Below are 22,235 nucleotides of genomic sequence, written 5' to 3' on the forward strand. Positions count from 1 at the left end.
AACTTAGTATTGAAAATAGAGACTGATCCTTTCATGGTAAAACAGAAGAGGAAACAAAAGGTAGGTGCATGTTTGTACCGTGGTCTGCTGCAAAAGGACACTCCAAGCAGGGTTGCCTTCTGACAAACTGCAACTTTTGACTAGAACTCTGTCTAGTGTGGATGCACTGCATCACTGTTATTTACACTAGCATACGACTTCCAATTAAGGAAATCTTTGTTGACAGGTTACTGCTGTAGATAAGATGAGAGAAAAAAGTATGCAATGGAAGTCTATACAGTGAATATGGTGTATGTTTTATTCTATTTACAGTACATTTGTTATAAATATAATACATTTCTTGAAAAGCTTAATTAACTTGAGTAGATTTTTTTTTTTAAAACATGAACTCAATTGTTATAGTTACATAATAAAGTGAATGACAATCTCATGGTTGTGGAATAGTGCATTCTGTACTGAGATGAATGAGAAAACACTCAAACTAGTTTCAAAATTATTTTCAGAACATCTTCGGTGAAGTTGTGTGTAAGCCATAAGGATCACTGGCTATCAGAACATGAGGACACAATAACAAAGCCCCAAACTAATTTTAAAAACTGAAAAGTGAAAAAAAACAACCAAACAAACCCCCCCGCCAGCATAATTTGTATTTAACAACTTATCAAACTTCACAGTAAGGCTGGCATTTGACGAATAATGGCTTAAGTCAGGAAAAAAGACAACAAGGGTTGTCTTTTGAACTGTCTTAATATAGCCACAAAATATATTTAAAACATCATGCTGGAAGTTGTAACAGCAGTCAAGCTGCTTTATTACTATTATTTGGACAGGGCCTGGGATACACAAGTTAATTTGAACAGTTTTATAAGGAGTATTTTAGTTCAGTGTTATGAGTATAAATTACCAGAGATGCAAGAGACATTAAAAAGGATATATGCATTTTCCATCCAACGTGCTTTGCATTAAGAAACCAAATGGCAAGTAGTCTGAATATTTTGCTATTGTCTCCTATACAATAGTTTGTAACAAGTTAGATGTTGGGGTAACATTCCAAAACTGGAATAAATGTCAATCCGCAGAATAAGAAAAATCAGATTCTTTTGGTTTTTGGTATGATCTTTTAGTAAGTGGTCAAATGTTATTGATGATGATCAGTGCTGGCATGGAGTTCTGCTGACTTGTTTCAAACAAAGTAACTTGGTCGGCTAACTTGGCGAATACTCTGTGAGTTCCAAGATTATAGACTCCTGTACGAACAAAGCAAGCTTTCAGCTGCAAGTTGTAGACCTCCTGGCTTTTAAGCTGAAGTTTGTACTGTGTTTGCCCAAGCCACGTGAAAGAACCATGGATTTCTAGTGCTTCTGGACTGAAAGAGAGAGAGAGGAGAGAGAATAAAAATCAGACATCTACTTCGGATCCTCTTATACTTAAGTGGCTACCAAACATGCACATATTCAAAATGACAGTCCTACGAAATATTTTACTTCGCTGTGTAATATGTTTCCTGTATTAACTGGCATGCAAATGCACTGTATCTCTGGTGTTTTGGCTGTCTGATGTTTTTGGAAAGTGACCAGATGAGCTGACTAGTGCTCAGCTTTACACTAATTTTATTAACTCATTTATATATTAGTCCTTAACAAAATTGTTTAATTGGGATTTCCTGGTGGACTACTGTCCTTACTATCTTCTATCTGTCCATTTGTATTAAAAGCCTGGCATCCTGAGTTTCATATCCATCTGGTTAAATACACTGGGCAACCCCTTGGCACTGGGCAAATGCATTCTGATTATATTGAGTTTTGCTAAATCTGTCCCAATTATTGCCCTTCAAAATCCATCTCTGATAAACTTTTAAGAATGCCTACTTGGGACCATTACTGAGAATACTATTCAGCTATTTAATTACACTAAGTCAATCAGGCACTTTGAATATTTGTTTGTATTCATCCACTTACACAGATTGTGGAATAAGATATTCCAAGAGAATAAATTATTACATACAATTCAACCAGCTGTACTATAGGTAGTGCATCAAAGGTATCTAATGTTTGCCTCTTTTTATGCAACTTTTATTTTAAAAATCTCATTATTTGTTTTTAAATGTTTTTCCCCAGTGTTATTGATAATTTCGAACAGCGATGAACTGCTATATTTCCAAGTAAAAACTACAGTCACGTGCAGCAGTGGATAAAAGTTAAGAACTTGTGATAAGTGCTGTTAAAGAAGTTATACTTTTTGTTAGGATGACAAGTAATTTGTCGAATTTTGTATTGCTTATCCTAGTATATGGATTTCTACACAATAATTCTAACAAACATAGCAATTATCTACACAGTTTAAAAACAATGTACTCTTACTGTACAACATTTTAAAAGAATTTTAGATGAAAGTAACTATATTTTAAAAGAACTCTTTTTACTATTGAGAAATTGTGTCAAACAAAATAAATTATTTGTAATGAAAACAGCATCTGTTGATGTTCCTCTCATTTTGTGGATACGTTCACTGTAGGAAACATTTCCCCAAAACAAGGAGATTTAAACAGCAAAAAATAAAATATTGTTGTCTCACCTTCCTTTATAATCCAGTCATTACTCCCAGCCCTCTTAGCAATACAATCAATTTCTGTTTTACTTCCAAATGAATATGGGTTTTTGAAAAATACTCACATTGACTTAATTATGCTCCCATTGAGATGATGAAAAACTCCCACTGACGATGAAAGTCCTATCCTAAATATTTGATACATTTAATAGACACTTGATATAAAGTGATGAAAATAAAATCAGATTGTGATATTTACTGCTCCTGAGATCTCTTAAATATCAAATTGGTTGCAATTTAACATTTAGAAGTTTATTACCTTGTTGTTTTATGCCGCAAGTCAATTATTACATCAACATCAGCCTCAGAACAATTGGAAAGTAGAAGAGTGACAGGTACTAAACAAAGGCTGCAAGAGAAAAATTGTTTTACTATGCAAGATTTATACATATTACTGGTCAGTCTTGAGAAGTACAAAATGTAACAAATCTATTTAAAAAAAATTCGGACGTTCTTAATTACTCAATCATATAAACCATGGGTTGGCAACCTTTCAGAAGTGCTGTGCCGAGTCTTCATTTATTCACTCTAATTTAAGGTTTCGCGTGCCAGTAATATTTTAATATTTTTTAGAAGGTCTCTTTCTCTAGGTCTATATATTATATAACTAAACTAGTGTTGTATTGTAAAATAAACAAGGTTTTCAAAATGTTTAAGCAGCTTCATTTAAAATTAAATTAAAATGCTGATCTTATGCCGCCGGCCCACTCAGTCTGGGGTTCTGTTCATCTAGGCTGGCAGTGGGCTGAGTGAGGCCTGCGGCTGGGACCCCAGCTGAGAAGGGTCTGTGCAGCCGGGCCGGGCCGGGCCAGGCCCCCAGACTGGCACCGCTATGCGGTTCCATTTGCCCGCTCCTGCCAGCAGGGATCCCGGCTGCCGGACCCTCTCAGCCCGCTGCCGGTCTGGAGTCCCAGCCCTGCCCACTTCCAGTGGGTACCTACCTTCTCCCTGGTTCTGGCCCATTCTCTTCCTCTCTCTGCACTGAGCTGAGGGTGGGAGCGGACCAAGCACAGGGCTGGAGGTGAAGGGTCTGGGCAGGAGCTAGAATGAGGGAGGGGGCTCAGGGTTGGGGCAGGAGGTTTGGGTGTGGGGGTACTTACCTGGGGAGCTCCCATTTGGCATTAGGGGTGCAGGTGGGAATGTGAGTAGGGGTGCAGAAGCTCCCGTTTGGTGCTAAGGGTGGGGGTGGGGATATGCGGGGTGCATGGGATTTGAGGGGGGCTGGGGATATAGGGGGTTCAAGAGTTAGGGCAGAGGGCTGTGCGCATGTGAGGGCTGGGCACAGGTGTCAGGGTAGGGGGGCTGGGGTATGTCTGGGGGTGCCAGAGTCAGGGCTGGGGTCATGTGGGGGGGTGAAGGAGTCAGAGGGCTGGGTAGTACAGGGCTCAGGGCAGAAGGCTGCGTGACTGCTCCCCCCAGAACCCTCAACCACGCCCCCTGCTCCTTGTCCTGACTACCCCCTCCTGGGACCCCACCCCCTATGTAAGCCACCCTGCCCCTTGTCCCCTGACTGCCCCCTTAGGAACCTACCCCCTACCTGTCCCCTGACTGCCTCAACCCTTATCCACACTCCTGCCCCAAGATAGACCCCTGGGACTCCCAAGCCTATCTAACCGCTCCCCGCCCCCTGACAGGACCAACAGAATTCCCAACCAATCCAACCCCCGCCCCCTGCCTGCCCCAGCCCCTCTCCACACCCCTGCCTCCTGACAGCCACTCCAGAACTCCCAACTCATCCAACTCCCCCAGCTCCTTGTCCCCTGACCACCCTCTCCAGAGAGCCCCCCCCAGAACCCTCTTTGCTCCCTGACTTCCCCCTCCAGAGACCCCCGCCCCTAGCCACCCCCCGGGATCCCACCCCCACATCCAACCCACCCTGCTCCCTGTCCCAACTGCCCCCACCCCTTATACAACCCCCCCACCCCCCCGCTCCGTACCCCTTACCATGAGGCTCCCCGCTCATCCGGAGCCCTGCTGTCACGCGTGCAGTGCTCTGAGGGGTGGGGCTGCGCGTGCAGGGGCGGGGCGCCGGATGAGCAGGGAAGGTCTTTCCCTCCCCACGGAGCCAAACACTGCCCCACGGGAGCATACAGCCCAGCCCCCAGAGTGCTGCGTGCAGCGGCAGGCTCCAGGGGAAGGGAGGGGGGAAGGCGGGGGAGGGGCCGGCGGCTTGCTGCACTCGGCCCAGCGCTCCGACCTGGGAGCGCGGACCCTGCAGCTTGCCACGCCAGCAGGATTTTTAATGGCACACTGGAGTCCTGGCAGGCCCCAGCGTGCCATTAAAAATTGGCTCGCGTGCCATCTTTGGCATGCGTGCCATAGGCTGCCGACCCCTGATATAACCATCAAAATACGTAGCAATATTTTGCATGGCATTATTACAGTCTAATATCAGCTCTTACATGCTGTTAGATAATTTTTACTTCTGAAAAAGGAAATTCATTGAAGTAGATTTAGGATTGCGACCTCGGAGGAAAAAAAAAATTATAAGTCAGTGTTGAAACTATCTCCTCAGTTTGTCTAAATGAGACCTGGTAAAGCAATAGTTCATAGCCCAGCTTGATTTTTGCAAGTTTTCTATAAAAATCATGTACAGCAAGGTGCATTAATAAAAAATTTAGAATGTGAAAGAACATTTGACCCAACACGCTGGTCTAAATTTTGACTTGCTGCAATATCTTTACACTTTCTCTCCATATACTTCTATCTCCTTCTGCATATCGTTGACTAAAGGGGCTATTTAAACTATTTGCTTTAGCGGCCTGAAGAAATACAGGTATTTTAGCCAGGGCAGGTGTACAATGCTCAACTCAAGCTGGAGAAGTATGGACATGTAGTTTTTTAAAATGTAGGCATTGCTTTGTATTTAATATCCTGAAGAATTCTACCTGAATACGCTAATTAACACTAACGCTTTTATACAGAACACTACTTCCAGAAGGATCTCACAGCACCTTTACACACAAGCTTTTCAGGGTCGTGTCCCCCTTACTCCTGTCCGCTCCCCCAGCCCCCAGGAAGGGTAAGGGGGACGAGGCTGGGTCAGGAATGGAGCTGTGGCCAGGGATGGGGTCAGGAGCAGAGCCACAGCTGGGCTGTGTGTAGATCCGCAGCCAGGCCACAGTAGGGGGTTGGGGCAGGGCTGAGATCACCACTAGGGGTAGGCTGGAGCAGAGTTGGGGGAGGAGCGGGACTGGGTGGTGGCTCCCTCCCCATCCCCCCTATGGGGACTGGTCTGGATCCTGCCGCACCTCCAAACGTTCCTCCGCAACCCCCTAGAGGGTTGCGCCCCATAGTTTGGGGACCATGAACTAGAGGTATCACTTCACCACTGAAATGCATCACTGGGATTGCTTAGCAGTAAACACTTTAAGACAGGAAGTAAAGAGTGCCTTCAAGAGCTGATCACTGCAGCAGGAATTTAGGTAGTAAGCAGATAACCCAAATTGGAATATGACCAGAATTAGACCCCTATTTGAATAAGTGGAGGCTCTCAAAATTAAGCAGCATAAGTGGAATGATGTGCAAAAATGGCTGTTTTAGTTTCACTTCAATATCTATTACACTAGTATAAGAATGTAATAGTTAAGTTGTCAAAGCACAACAAGGAAATGTATAAATTCTAAAAACAAAACAATTGTTTTGGTAACAATTAAATCATTAAAATCAAGTTTTGTAAAAAATTTCAAAGCAATCTAAAATTTGAAACCTAGACTAGTTCCATTTATTTTTGTAGTGTAATGCTTACCAAAAAATTGACAAGACTGTCAATTCAATGAGAGCTGCATAACCACAAAGTAGAAGCTACAGGAACACAATTATCAAAATGAAAAATCTTTTGTACGAGTGCTTTAGTTCATTGGTACTACATTAAGTCTCCAATTTCAGTCATGTTAAACATCCTTTTCCTGCCATACTTTATACCCAACCCATGTTAACATTCAGAAAATTTAAGATATGCTACAGACATTGTAACTAAATATTAATAACTAGAGCAAGAAGCTCTTATCTGTTCATTCAAATATTGTCATTTTGCAGCATATAGTGTTCACTTTCAACTCACTTCTTAAAGACTGTTTATGCAGTGATTTTCTCAGGCTGTGAAAGATATTACAGATTTCTTCATCATTACTTTCATTAGTTACTTAATGAGTTATCTAACTTAACATTCCTATTAATTTTTAAAGCAAAATTATCTGTAGCAGGGGTAGTCAACAGGCAGACCCTGGGCCAAATTCAGACTACAAGATGCGTTTGAACAGACCCCAAAACCTTTTAATTTTATTATCATTATTGTATTTTTATTATTATTTTCTCTGGAGTCTGGACCTTGACCAAGAAATTTGGATCTTGATAAAAAGTAACTGACTACTCTGATTTATTGTACTTCATTTTCATTTCATGTGTCCAGTCTTCAACTGCTAGAAAATGCTATTGTGTTGCAATTTTATCAATACATTTTCCAAAAAAATCATTTTTTTTCCTTTATAGTTTGTGTTGATTTTGTCCTTGTTCATGGCAATTTTATTTTATCCCTTTATTTCACCCTTCCACAGAGCACAATCTAAAGAGGATTTTTATTAAAGAAACGGAAAAAAATAGTTTCTTAAAGGAGTCTTGAAACATTTTAAAAGCTAACATTAATCAAACCTTTTTTGATGAAATGAGTGATTAAAGGACTCTGGATAATGAAGACTAGTCTTGATAAGGTTAGAAAGCTGTTCTGGTGTTGGTCTTGTGGGTAGTGAAGTGTTTTCTGGTCGAAAAAACTTTAAGAGAACCATTTCTGGAGATTCCTGGAACACACAAATATTCAGATAACTTCATTTAAAATGCTCTTATAAATACACTAACACCACACACTGTACAACAAGGGACTAACCAGCCAGATGTTAACTTGATGGTACCATTTTCTCCTAAGAACTGTAGCTTCCAACAGATTACACTATTGTGTCACAATGTTTATAGGAGGCAATTAAGGAAATTACTGTGTCTTACTGTTTTAGATGAGGAAGTGGTGCAATTCTTATGATGGGGGTGCTATATCACAGGCAGACTATTAAATTTCCTTCTCCCAAAACTGCTTTTTAAAACCAACGTATTACTGGTAAAATAAAAATGGAACAATGTTTAGACTGCTCCAAGTTCATCTTGGGTTTTCCCCAAAAATCAAGCAGCTACAATGAAAAGTCTATCGTGGGGAGGTTGCCACCAAAGAACTACAGGTAGCCAGGAAAACCCCCAAAGTGGGTGGCAAGGGAACATGTACTAATACAGTACATCTCTAAAGCTGGAAGCTAGGAAGCTCCTCCAGAAATGAAAGCTACCTCCCCATCACAAATAGTGGAAAGCCCAAGGGAAGGCAGGTGGTGGAGTACAACCCCAAGGACAGAGGAGATTAGATGATGTGGAAAGGTGTAACTTCAGTGCATTACGTTGGCTGCATCTGGTTCAGAAGCTAGATGATATGGTACTTGTCCAGCACCATCCAGTCTGTTATCTACTCCAATCAAGAAGTCACTGATGAGGGGTTAGCTTTCCTCATTCACTTATGAACCATTGATGCAGAGTCAATAATTAGTGCCATAAAATGCACTCACAGTAATGAACATGTCAGCAGCTGCTAAGTACAAGGAGTTGATTGATTAATCAATCCCATTTCTGCACTACACTTAGAAACAGTTACAGTATTCTTAGCTTACTGCTATGCTTGTGTCAACTTATATTACAACAATTTCTTAAAATACTGAAGACAAAACTATGAGAAACACATTGAGATTGTGACTTGAGTCAATAAAAGATAGCAGGGAAAATGCCAGCCCCCACTAAAGTCAATGAGAGCTTTGCCACTGACTTCAATGGTGTTAACTATCAGAGGGGTAGACGTGTTAGTCTGGATCTGTAAAAGCAGCAAAGAATCCTTTGGCACCTTATAGACTAACAGACGTTTTGGAGCATGAGCTTTCGTGGGTGAATACCCATTTCATCTCATGCATCTGACGAAGTGGGTATTCACCCACGAAAGCTCATGCTCCAAAATGTCTGTTAGTCTATAAGGTGCCACAGGATTCTTTGCTGCTTTCAATGGTGTTAGAATTTCACCCAGGAAATTTAAATAATTATTTGCATTATAGTAGCATCCCCAGGTCTGGCTGTACTAGGCATAGGTCATCAGATAACAGCATATGCTCAAAAAAAATTAAAATTATGCCCTTTAAACCAAAGATAATTTGCTGCACGCAGACCAGCAACCTAAATGCTCAAGAAGCAAGAAAAATATTCTTATTAACAATGGAATATAATTGAAAACTATCTTTTTAATTCAGTTGGTATTTCTGGTCCTGCTGTAATGGAATCCATCTTGCTGAAAGGTGACACCATGTGTAACACTGGCTATATTTAGAGACTATACGACTCCATGGAGGGTGGGGAGGGAAGGTTAGAAAGTTTATCTAATTGGAGAATATTCAATATTATCTTGGATAGCATATATCAACATCCTAGAAATTGCTTTTCCCCCTAAAGTCAGTTACCTGTTCCAAGTCCTCCCAATCAGAATTCCCGAGTATTTTTTTAAAACCCTACAAAAAACAAATATCAAAATTTATCTGAACAGACAGACAAAAATCAATAGGATAAGTTACAGAAAAACAGGTAGACAAATTAAGTCTGGCATCATTACATTTCATTATTTGATTAATTTAACATGTTTGAAACCCTTAGTTCAAAGCAACATTACCTTGGTACTGTTGGGCTGGCAACAGATTGAAATTGGACAATTTAACACCCCAGATTTAAGATTAGTCTTTTGGTTCCTAAATAAGACATGTTGACAACTTTCTTTGTAACCAGAGGATGAAATACTGGCTATGCTGAAGTCATGGCAAAACTCCCATTGACTTCAATAGGGCCTGGATTCCACCCACAGTTTTTGAATTTGGGAGGAAAGGTTTTCAAAGCACAAGGACTCAGAGTGCTGTTCTCCACTAACATCTCACTGAGTTTCCTTTTTAAGCAACCTGGAGAGTTTAGGAAAATCTAGATGAGAAACCATACAATTAGAGAGACAAGGTGGGTGAAGTAATGTCTTTTATGAGACCAACTTCTGTTAGCCCAATTAAAAGATATTACTTCACCCATCTTGGCTTTCTAATATCTTGGGACAAACAAGGCTACAGCACCACTGCATAAACCATACAATTGTTAACTTGTAAGAAAAAGTGATCTCTGTTCTCAGAAACAAATTTAAATAGAATTCCACTAATATCAATAATGAGGAGTCCAGTGGCACATTAAAGACTAACAGGTTTATTTGGGAATAAACTTTCGTGGGTTAAAAAAAAACTCCACTTAAGATGCATGGAGTGAAAATTACAGATACAGGCATAAACATACTGGCACATGAAGAGAAGGAAGTTACCTTATAAGTGGAGAACCAGTGTTGACAAGGCCAATTCAGTCAGGGTGGATGTGGTCCACTCCCAATAATTGATGAGGAGGTGTCAATACCAAGAGGGAAAATTGCTTTTATAGTGAGCCAGCCACTCCCAGTCCCTATTCAAGCTCAAATTAATGGTGTTAAGTTTGCAAATGAATTGTAGCTCTGCGGTTTCTCTTTGAAGTCTGTTTTTGAAGTTTTTTTCTTGAAGTGTGGCTACTTTTCAATCTGTTATAGAATGTCCAGGGAAATTGAAGTGTTCTCCTACTGACTTTTGTATGTTACCATTCCTGATGTCTGATTTGCGTCCATTTATGTAGACACTGTCCTGTTTGGCCAACGTACAAGGCAGAGAGGCATTGCTGGCACATAATGGTATATATCACATAGAAGATGTGCAGGTGAACGAGCCCCTGATGGTGTGGTTGATATGGTTGGGTTCTCTGATGGTGTTACTAGAGTAGGCAACAGGGTTTGTTACAGGGATTGGTTCCTGGATTAGTGTTTCTGTTGTCTAGTGTGTAGCTGCTAGTGAGTATTAGTGTCAGGTTGGGGGGCTGTCTGTAAGCGAGGACTGGCCTGCCTTCCAAGGTCTTAGAGAGTTAGGGATCATTTTCCAGGATAGGTTGTAGAAAGCTGATAATGTGCTGGAGCTGTTTTAACTGGGGGCTGTACGTGATGGCCAGTGGTGTTCTGTTATTTTCCTTGTTGGGCCTGTCCTATGGTAGGTGACTTCTGGGTACCTGTCTTGCTCTGTCAATTTGTTCCCTCACTTCCCCAGGTGGGTACTGTAGTTTTAAGAATGCTTGATAAAGATCTTGTAGGTGTTTGTCTGAGGGATTGGACCAAATGTGTTTGTATCTTAGGGCTTGGCTGTAGACAGTGGATCGTGTGATGTGTCCTGGATGGAAACTGGAGGCATGTAGGTAAGTATAGCAGTCAGTAGGTTTCCAGTATAGGGTGGTGTTTATGTGACCATCACTTATTTGCACTGTAGTGTCTAGGAAGTGGATCTCTTGTGCGGACTGGTTCAGGCTGAGACTTATGGTGGGGTGGAAATTGTTAAAATCCAGGTGGAATTCTTCAAGGGCGTCCGTCCCATGGGTCCACATGATGAAGATGTCATCAATGTAGCACCAGAAGAGATGGGGCACTAGGGGACGAGAGCTGAGGAAGCACTATTCTAAGTCAGCCATAAAAATGCTATGGGTACCCACATGGCCCCACAGTATGCCAACATTACTAGGGATGGACCACATCCACCCTGACTGAACTGGCCTTGTCAACACTGGTTCTCCACTTGTAAGTTAACTCCCTTCTCTTCATGTGCCAGTATATTTATCCCTGTATCTGTAATTTTCACTCCATGCATCTGAATAAGTGGGTTTTTTTTACCCACGAAAGCTTATGGCCAAATAAAGCTGTTAGTCTTTAACGTGCCACCGGACTCCTCATTGTTTTTGTGGATACAGACTAACACAGCTACCCCTCTGATACTTGGAACTAATATCAATAATTCTGTTAAAACAATGAGAACCTTTGTATAAACTCAAAAACAAAATCTTCAAAACAAAATACTATGGCTAAAATATACACTCTACTGCTAATAGCACTAACTTTCTCATGTAATCCCATTCATGTAAATTTGATAAAAACAGATTCATACCCAGATTAAATAAATTCTGGCTACTGACTTAAACTCACAAATGTTTTGAACTTTAAATCGTAACTGTCCACTCCAGACTAGTGCGTAAGCATCTTCTGAAGAGGCAGACAGAATGGGTTTTTACCATAAATGACATGAATGGTGGGAGTCAAAAAAGATGTGGACAATCAGGATCATCTGACTTGTTCTAAATTAGTTTTTGAAAATGAGTTGTTCAATATTACAAGACACCACTAAAAGAACCAATTATATTACCTCCCACAATTACACTCCTAAAAACCAATGGGAATGGGAACACTCAAATATAAAACTACTATTCCTCCTATTAATTGTGAGAATAACTGCTGTATCAGAACGATGAAGCTAAGAAACCCCTTTGTTAGGCAAATGAATCACAAAAATTGGGAAATCCCATCAATGAATGTTAGCTTGAAAAAGGATTCACATAATTAACATTGGAAACATTGTTATCATTCAACTTCAGCTTAACTGAAAAACACATTTTTAATTTTACTGAGAAAAATGTAAAGATCTTTGCTAATACCTGATCTCTGTTGCTTGTATTTCAAATGAGTTTATCCTCACCTGTACTACTAATGACCATGTACCTTATGCTGGTTTCTTCAGCGTGGTTTTGGAATGTTTTTTGCAACCATACTAGAATCTCCATCCTGCATTAATATTGGCTTATACGAAGTCTAAGAATTAGTGTGTTCAAGCCAAGTTTAAACTGTGAAGTCAGTACTAAAGCAGGCTTGGTACACTTGTAAAGGTCTCCCAAATAAGTGTCAAAAGGTGCTGCTTTTCAACAAGTAGGTAGAAGCTTTTTTAAAAACACATTCACCTTCAACTATTTAAACCAGTTTGAAGTTTTTGTACAATGAACATGATCTCAAGAGGTGTTGGGCACCTTCAGGTCTATAGATTTCAATGGCAAAGCCTCCCAGTCACTTGGAGATGTCTATGTGCTATTTACACCTTTTCCAGATAATGTTAAAAATACTTGTTTTTAAAATTAACTGATGTATTTAGCAAAAAGAATATTCAATATAATTTTACACAAGTCTCATGCAGTTCCAAGGAGAAAAATACATGCTCTTAGCTGAGTCTGAAAGATTGAGATAAATAGGAAGGCTGCAAGGGCTGTAAAGAGACAGCTCTTGAGACAACTGACTACGACTGTACAGTGAGTGGGCCAGAGGGAGCAAGAGCTAGAGAGGAAAGGAAAAAGACCAGATTTTAAGTGCTGTAAAGTGCCAGTGAGAACAAAAATAAAAGGGATCTGGAGAAACTGGAAATATCGGGAGAATCTGAGAGTTTATGAGAACGATTGGGCTCTGAAAAGTGCATTTTTTTTAAACTATTAAAAAACCAAACTCAGAGGAACCCATTTTACTGATGTGCCCATGTTGAAAAGAACCCTCTAATAAACAGTGGTATAACAGTATACTAATACCCACAATATAAAAATGGCAACCTCAAAGTATGTGTCTCAAAATGGGTACTAGAAGAGGAGATCTCCTGCGTTCTTTCTATAGCGACTCATGATGTGGGCCAAAAGTGTTGACCTATTTGTAACATCCTCTTTCTTATAAATTATGTTTAGCCTGAACACTCCATTAAGAATACCCAATTTTATCCTCTAATTTCCTATCCCATATGTGAAGCTTCATTGGCACAAGCTACCTCCTCCCTCTGATAACTTACAAATAGTCACTTCATAGCTACCAGTTTTTGCCCCAAGGTTCCCTTCTCTAACCAAATTTCTCCAGCCCAGTCTTTGGTCTTGTCTAGACTTGGATTTAAAGAGGTGATATTAGCATGTGTCAGCTAACATGTGCTGACACATTTTAAGAGTCTACTATAGATAAGGCACACTACCTTTAACTTGTGCTAACCTGGCAGAATTAAAACCTAGTGAAGAGCTAAAAACAACATCTTTAAATCCAAGCCTAGGCAAGGCCACAGTCTGAGATACTACTTGTATTCAAGTGTATGGCAGAGGCTTGAAATGCTAAACCTTTGGATCATTATCGTGCAGAACCACTCATCAGCATGGAAGCATGTCTTCTGGAATGGTGGCGAAAGCATGAAGGGGTGTACGGATGTTTACCATATCTGGCACATAAATACCTTGGAATGCTGGTTATAAAAGAGTCATGTGAATATCTATTCTCACTTTCAGGTGACATTGTAAATAAGAAGCAGGCAGTTCCCGTAAATGTAAACAAATTTGTTTGTCTTTGCAATTGGCTGAACAGGAAGTAGGATTAAATGGACTTGTATGTTCTAAAGTTTTACATTGTTTGTTTTTGAGAGAAGTTATGTTACAAAAAAAAAAATCTACATTTGTAAGTTGCACTTTCACAAAAACAGACTGCATTACAGTATTTATATGAGGTGAACTGAAAAATATTTCTTTTGTTTATCTTTTTTATAGTGCAATATTTGTAATAAAAATGATATAAAGTGAGCACTGTACATTTTGTATTCTGTGTTGTAACTGAAATCAATATATTTGAAAATGTAGAAAAACATTTAAAAATATTTATAATAAATTTAAATTGGTATTATATTAACTGTGTGATTAAAACTGATTAATTGTGATAATTATCAAGTTAATTTTGTAATTAATTGCTTGAATTGACTACAATTGAGAACCCTACTTTTAATTAAAATTGCAACATTATCCAGCCCAATCCCCTTCCAATCTATTATTTTCTTGTCTCGAGATTCCTTTAGCTTGAGTTTCTACCCATGTGATCAAGAGAAAAATGCTTAGACAAACAGTAAGGAATATTATAATATGGAGAAGTGGCTGAACTTGAATGTGGAAAACTAAAAAGTAAAGGATTTCAGGTTACTGTAGATTGGGAAACAAAGGGGGAAGAGGATGAAGCTGCTGAAAACTGAAGTGAGCCAGGGCAATTATAGATTGAGAGACACCACATTTTGAGCTTTGCCAAGCTAAAGTTAATTGGTCACTGCAGATGAAGACGACAGGTAAGACTCCACGTGCTAAAAAGAGCTTCATTATGGCAGTGGAAAGGAAGGTTCTTACAAATATCTATTTTTCACTGAATTGCAGTAATTCCTATCCTATAATAAGTATCTTCATCGATGGACCTTTGTCTAAAATAAATATTAGTGGGCATAGCTGGTTCAGTATTAGGATGTCTAAGGCAACAGCAGAGCATGAACACTTTTAAAAATATTATATATATATATATATAAAAATAAAAAGTGTGTGTACACATTCTAGGTTTATTGCCGAAGCTTGTAATTTTGTAGGCCAGACAGCTTTTACCATAACATCTCTATTCACATGTTTGGCTGTATTAGTAGTTTGCTTGAATTGATTCTGTTTTATAAATAAAAACCCAATTCTCAGTTTATATTCATAAGTTCCTATTTCTAATTTCTGCTTTGTATTATTGCTAGAAACTGTATTGTATCACTTAGTTCTTTAAGAACTCAGTCACACTTGGCCTAGTTTCCTTTTTTTCCCACCCCCGCCTCTCTTTTTTGGGCTGCTCAAAGGAATAAGCTACATTTGGCATTCTTTGATTCTAATTTTATCTCAAGAGCAGTTTCTCAGGTGTAGAGTTGGAGGAGTGGGGAAAGCCAAGGGGATAAACAGATTCAAAACTGTCTGTTCATTAAAGAGACTGCTACACTACTTCACATGAATCAAGTTTTTAAAAAGCAATGTTGCTTAGCAACATTAGATGTGTCAGAGCACAGCACATGGATGTAGCAGCACTGTCAGTTGTAATTTCTATTTATAACTTATTAGAACAGACTATTAAGACTAAGATGTGCCAAAACAGATATCTGATCTAGTGCAATATTCTGCATCCAACAGTAACCAAAACCTAATGTAGAATATGAAAGTAAAAATCCTGTCTCCTCGTAATGCATATATAGACAGTGGAAAAATACTGTACATATGAGGGGAAAAATCTTTGATTTTCACAGGGAAAAAGCTATGCCCTGAAGCATATGATTTTATTACTCCTGTGCTAGCTAGGACAGCGAAAAGTGATTTAGAATTCCTAATTTTATGGCCAAAAGTTTAGGGAAGGAAATGTATCAATTTGATGTTGCAAGTGCAATTTAATTAGTCAGGTAATATGCAATTATTCATACTGGAATTTGACCAGGTCCAGGATAACACTAAGTTTTTTAGAGTTCTGCTGGAATTATTATGGATTTCATGTGGTCAGCATCTTGGTTTTACAGTCTTAAAAATTACTATGGTTCAGTCAGTTGTGGATGATAATCTCCTGCTGGCAACTGCTGGAAAGGCAATTATATGTTCTCAGTTTAGCAGCATTGGGTAATTGAGAAACCCCCAACACAAACCATGAATAAAATGGCACCATGACTGCTTTACTGTACCTCAATTCCTCTGAGACCACCTAGAACTATGGCTGAATAATTTCTCCCTGAGTAGCATGGTTCTACCTTGTAATCTCTTCTGTTCAGTTACAGATAGTGAGGCTTATAGTTAAGGTTGCCCAACACCTGTAAGCCATTGGTTTCAGGTGCGAATTTAAGTCAAAGTAGCTTAAATTTGAGAGTTTTCCATGCCAGGTGTCTGCTCAGGGCTGAATTTTGAGGGTAAGATTCAGTAAAAAATGGTTCCGCCAATTCTCAAAACAAAGCTACTTTTCAGCATGGCAGAGGTTTGTTTCAGTAGTCACAAAATCTATTGTATAAGTCAGTTTCATGGTCTGAAGATTGCACAAGAACGAAAGACATTATAATGTGTACAATTTTAGATAAAATAGTGAAATATCTACATAATAGCATTTTTAAAAGTGCTGACTGGTTACAAGACACTAGTGACAAAAATACAAGCATTCTGATATGAAATGGTTAAGAACTCGGAAGCCTGCTCCTCTTAAGCATAAATGGAATTTGGATACCACAGAGGAAAGATGCTCTTATAGGTGAGGCACTGGACTGGAACCCAGGGAGACCAGGGTTCAACTTCCACATCTGTCATTGACTTGCTACGAGACACAAAGCAAGCCACTTACTCTAGGTCTCATTTTCCAATCTACAAAATGGAGTTAATACATCCCATAGAAGGGTTATGAGGAAAAATTCATTACATCTTCAGCTGCTACAGTGACAGGGGCTATGTACATATCTAGATAGATAACCATATCAGCTTTCAGACGCAATTAGAAAACAGATAGCTAACACGTAAACAAAAAAGGGCAGGATAGTGTTACTTAACTTTTAGTTACTGAGACTCACCTACTTTACCTTGCACATTATTTGTTTTAAATTCTTCTTCACATTCACAAATACATTGGAGTATTCATGTGTTCAGTATTACACTTTGAGTTAATACAGTTTTGTACACTACTAATTCTTATGACTACCAATGCTGCACATACACAATATCAGATATTCATTGGTTTGTTGCAGACCCAAATTATTCATTTTCTTCTATAGCTGTTTTTGTGATATCAGTGAGATCTGACCTTAAAGTCTATGAGTCCAGATATTTTAAAATTTAATTACAATGGTAAAAGATTTTATTGACTGACCTCTCACAATTCAGTTTGCCAGTTTCTCAAGCTATTTCCTCTGATAGTTCTATTAATTCTTATAACTCTGCTAAGTTTAACAGGGAAAGCTACACTAGTGCACAAAATACATCAGAATACAAAAGATTCAAGTATTTTTATTTAATCCCTTAGTGCAGCAAAACTCAAGATCCTTATTTTGGAATCAACTTATTTTATTTTATCCCAAGCTGATTGGGGTTTTTTTGTGCCAGAGAGAACTCACCTAAGTTTCACTACTACTATATTACCAGGTACCTTACTTATACTAACATGCTGACTTCTCTATTGCCTCTTAATACAGTACTGTATAATACTTAATACTGTATTAAGAGGCAATAGAGAAGTCAGCATGTTAGTATAAGAATTGTACTAACTTAATATTGGATTAAGATCTCTGAATGTATTTTAATCCTGCAAGAAAAACACAGGAACTAATTTATTTAAGACAATTATGCAGTTACATCTCATCTACACAGGTCATGGGCTTACTGCCTTTTTTCCTTTAATATGAACTTAAGTTAATCATTTTGAGATACAGCAATGAATGTTACTAAAAATAAAGTAAAGCCAATAAGTGTTAAAACACTGAACTTTAGCTCTTAATAGATTTGTCTGAATATCCTATATTATGTTTAATTAGGCTTCTATACTAAAAAGCTTGCACATTCAACGACACTCTTCCATATACTTGACATTCCCATCATCAGCAGATCATTGAAGCACACTAACAACTTCCAAGACATTATTCAGATCCAATATGTAAACATGTATTTACAGGATCCTTAGTGCCTATATCAAAATATAACTAGGAACTATGCCACATGACAGTATCTAAAATTAAAATTTTATTCATGTCTTTGTCAAACAATCACCTCTGTGGCTTACACTTTTACATGTTAAAAACACTTATCCAATATTATACGTTAACTCCCTTCAACATTTATTGTGTTACACTGCAGCTGCAGAAAACCTCTAAGACAGTGGTTCTCAGGCCGTGGTCTGCGGGCCACTTGTGGTCCAATAAGCACACCACTGCGATCCATATGACATTCTCAGAGTCATACAGGTAGTATATAATATTGTGTGGCTGTGGCCCACATAACACAGAGAACTGCATATGCAGCCCAAAATGGTAAATAGGTTGAGAACCACTGCTCTAAGACCTCAGATATATTTAAGTCTTCCACTGAAAATTTTGTTTTTATAGTTCTGTCATTTAACAGACTTGAAAGTATGTTGCCAAAATTAGTCTAAAATTAGCAAATTCCTTTTAACTTACAAGATGTATACTTACAAGAGCTTTACAAAATAAATATTACAGAAGCCTTTACAAGGTAATCTCATTAATTTATTTAGATACACACTGAACACTTTGGAAAGGCTTTTGTAAAGCAAGAGGTTTTTAATACAAAAAAGCATTAGGATTACCTGCTTTTGAGGAAAGGAAAAAGCCTCTTTCCCTACTGTATGAAGAACAACATGATGCTGGCCTTCTAAAATAAGCTGCTTGCTGTCTTCCACAACATAGGCCTAAATGGAAAGATAACAGACATTTAATATTTCTTAATTTGCTGCAAACCTCAAAAGGTTATCAAATAACACTTCTCTTTTATAATACAAACTTTAGAAGTGATAATGATCTTACAGTTATACCACGTTTTATTTAGAAATATTCAAAAGTACATCATAATCACTACTAACAGATTTACAAAATTATGAATAAAGGAATCACTTCACCTTCCAATAAAGTGCAATTATTTTGCAGTAGAAAGCTAAGGAGCTAATTCATAAATTCCATCTAGAACAGTCCTCTGTGTTGCTTTAATGTTTCTAACTCAAGGAACTGAAGAGCTGGGTATGCAGTGAATTTCACAAAAATTATTAAAAATAAAATTAACTTTAAACAAAATCCCAGATGAATTATGTAAAATCTTAGGATACACTGTAGATACACTTATTTAAATCAGTTTTGCTCCATTCTGGCATTGTGGTATATTTTGAATTATTTCAACACTACTAAAGATTACCAAGTGAGTTAGTGCTTAGTTAACATTGCAGCATAAATTCCTGGTTTAATTGTAGAATTCAGTACAGCCCTGCTGCATGAGTCAGAGGACTGTTCAGCAGTTTAAGTTCACAGAGCTATCTAATGCTTGATGCCTTGTTCACACTCAGCAAAGCCATACAAATTTGTTATATTACATATTTTAAAGGGAGATTTTATGCAAGTCTCCTGGCAGGTTCTAGGTTGCTATCATGGGTGGGAGGAACCTGTATTTTCCACTGTTTACACCAAGGTCGTATTCTGCAGCCTCAGAGTGCAAGACTCCCACTGAAGTCAGATCTTAGATGAACACATTGTGAACTTCAGGGGAAGTCAGTCACTTATTTCATCTCAAATAAAGGAATTTTAAATCTTACTGTTTTTGCAATTACTCTTCATTTGGAACACCACTGCATGTCAGCAGTTACAAGAGGCAACACTTTTTTAGTGCAGACAAGTCCCTCTATAGGAACTCTTCACAACTCTCATTATGAATCAAGGTCTCTTACTACTACTTTCGGAGGGACACTTATTCCCCCACTGTACAGAGGGGTAACAGTTTGCAGAAGCTCACTTGAGACAGAGCTGGGTCTAGACCTCAGGTCTCTAATATAATGAACTCAAGTCTCATCTATTTTGTCTTTCAAAAATACCACTCCTAGAAAAGGTGCTGTGTTACACACGAACAGTAGGTAGGCTCTATGTCATCCGTAAATGGCTAGACCATATAAAGGATTTTATGGCTCTTCTATTGCTTCTGTAGTAATAGGTCATGTTTTTGTAGCTCAAATGGTAGAGGTGGTTGTTTTTATATCCAGAGGTGTCAGGTTCAGTCCCTGAAGACAATCCCTAATTGGGGGCATTGTTACATTTAGCTATACTGTTTGTAACCACAATCTGCCCCCAGAGCTAGGAAGAGAAACCCTAAAGCAGGAATCCAGCAGTGTTCTACTGCTGTCTAACATGTCTTGCATGTATGGGCTAGTCCAATGAGGAAAACAGCAGGCTTTCACCCTCCACAATTTCTCCCATAACTGAAGTGGAAAAAGTCTGGTGCTTCGTGGAGATGAAAACAACATATAAAAGTTAGCATGCAGATTGCTGAACAAATGCTGGAATTTTATACTGACCAACATAGTATTTAAATTTAGTGTAATCTGTTACGTTGATACATTTTTCATGTTTATACTTGGTAATTGGAGCCACCTCTTTAAAAAGTGAGTGGGAGTATTACTTCAAATAAACCCTCTAAGAATGTGAGCAAAGTGTGGGAGAGTCTACCTGTGTGTCCAGAGAGTTAAAGACTCTGGCTGTGTAAGGTTCAAAGGGTCAGAACTTGATTTACTATCTTTGCAAAAAGAAAGCCTCATTCACCATGAGGAAACATAGGCACACATGGAGGGGACAGGATCTCTCAAGTATTAAGCTAATCACATTTAATCCTAGACATGTTTCAAAAAATGGTTCCTGATTACTCACTGTTAAGTAATAACTTTCAAATACTGTCCCAATTGTGGTTTCAATTAACTTAATTTCCTGTTTTCTGACAAATTAAAGTTTAATGAAAACAAAACCTAACATTTGACTGGAAAATTAGGTGTACATCTCAAGAACATTACGTTAGATATAAACAATCTCATTGGCTCTTATTTTCTACCAATCCTGTTTCATAATCAAGTTATTATATGGATAATTGAAAACAGACCATACATACCTTCCAGAGAACAACAATATTCAAATCCACCTCACTACATTTTTGTATCAATCTGACTGCCTCATCAAATGACTGTTTCGCAGCTCCTTGAAATATATTAGATTGTGCGTGTGTTCTTTTTAATTCAGAGGATAAGCTTCGGAAAAAAAAGTCTGCACACGGACTAGCTGAACTGATTATCTGTAAGAAAACAACATATTTTGCTTTCAGTACATGTAATAAACGGATTCAAGTTTATTCTATGAAGGTGGAATTTCCTCCATTGTGGAGCTTCTCGGTACTAACTCCGTGGTAAGCAAAACAGTCATGCATGTGGGCTTTTGCACACCTTCTGTGCCACAGAAGTTAACTCCATACCAGCTCTAAATAAACCAGCGTAGAAGAGAGGAATCCATAGATTCTAGGACTGGAAGGGACCTCGAGAGGTCATCGAGTCCAGTCACTTGCCCTCATGGCAGGACCAAATACTGTCTAGACCATCCCGGATAGACATTTATCTAACCTACTCAAATATCTCCAGAGATGGAGATTCCATAATCTCCCTAGGCAGTTTATTCCAATGTTTTTTCCTAATGTCCAACTTAAACCTCCCTTGCTGCAGTATAAACCCATTGTTTCTTGTTCTATCCTTAGAGGCTAAGGTGAACAAGTTTTCTCCCTCCTCCTGATGACACCCTTTTAGATACCTGAAACTGCTATCATGTCCCCTCTCAGTCTTCTCTTTTCCAAAATAAACAAACCCAATTCTTTCAGCCTTCCTTCATAGGTCATGTTCTCTAGATCTTTAATCATTCTTGTTGCTCTTCTCTGGACTTTCTCCACATCTTTCTTGAAATGCGGTGCCCAGAACTGGACACAGTACTCCAGCTGAGGCCTAGCCAGCGCAGAGTAGAGCAGAAGAATGATTTCTCGTGTCTTGTTCACAACACACCTGTTAATGCATCCCAGAGTCATATTTGCTTTTTTTGCAACAGCATCACACTGTTGACTCATATTTAGCCTGTGGTCCACCATAACCCCTAGATCCCTTTCTGCTGTACTCCTTCCCATTCAGTATGTGTGAAACTGATTGTTCCTTCCTAAGTGGAGCACTTTGCATTTGTCTTTTTTAAACTTCATCCGGTTTACCTCAGACCATTTCTCCAATTTGTCCAGATCATTTTGAATTATGATCCTATCCT

At 38.7% G+C, this 22,235-nt stretch overlaps 1 protein-coding gene across 10 annotated transcripts in view; it reads right to left on the reverse strand.

Annotated features, from left to right (window-relative positions):
- Positions 1 to 275: 275 nt before the first annotated feature.
- TRAPPC8 (trafficking protein particle complex subunit 8) overlaps positions 276 to 22,235 on the reverse strand; it is a 115,396-nt gene continuing 93,436 nt past the window's right edge. For 6 of the 10 annotated variants that reach the window (XM_050941915.1, XM_050941914.1, XM_050941912.1 and 3 more), the window contains 6 exons: positions 21,055 to 21,234; positions 18,725 to 18,826; positions 9,141 to 9,188; positions 7,258 to 7,403; positions 2,867 to 2,956; positions 276 to 1,366 (listed from right to left, as the gene is read on the reverse strand). In XM_050941915.1, the coding sequence (XP_050797872.1) occupies positions 1,132 to 1,366; positions 2,867 to 2,956; positions 7,258 to 7,403; positions 9,141 to 9,188; positions 18,725 to 18,826; positions 21,055 to 21,234 (801 nt within the window). In that variant the 3' untranslated portion in view covers positions 276 to 1,131. The remainder of the gene's footprint in view (positions 1,367 to 2,866; positions 2,957 to 7,257; positions 7,404 to 9,140; positions 9,189 to 18,724; positions 18,827 to 21,054; positions 21,235 to 22,235) is intronic. The other 4 variants (XM_050941913.1, XM_050941917.1, XM_050941916.1 and 1 more) reach the window with 1 other exon arrangement.

Source organism: Gopherus flavomarginatus, chromosome 2, assembly GCF_025201925.1.
Source record: "Gopherus flavomarginatus isolate rGopFla2 chromosome 2, rGopFla2.mat.asm, whole genome shotgun sequence".
NCBI classification, from domain to species: domain Eukaryota; kingdom Metazoa; phylum Chordata; order Testudines; family Testudinidae; genus Gopherus; species Gopherus flavomarginatus.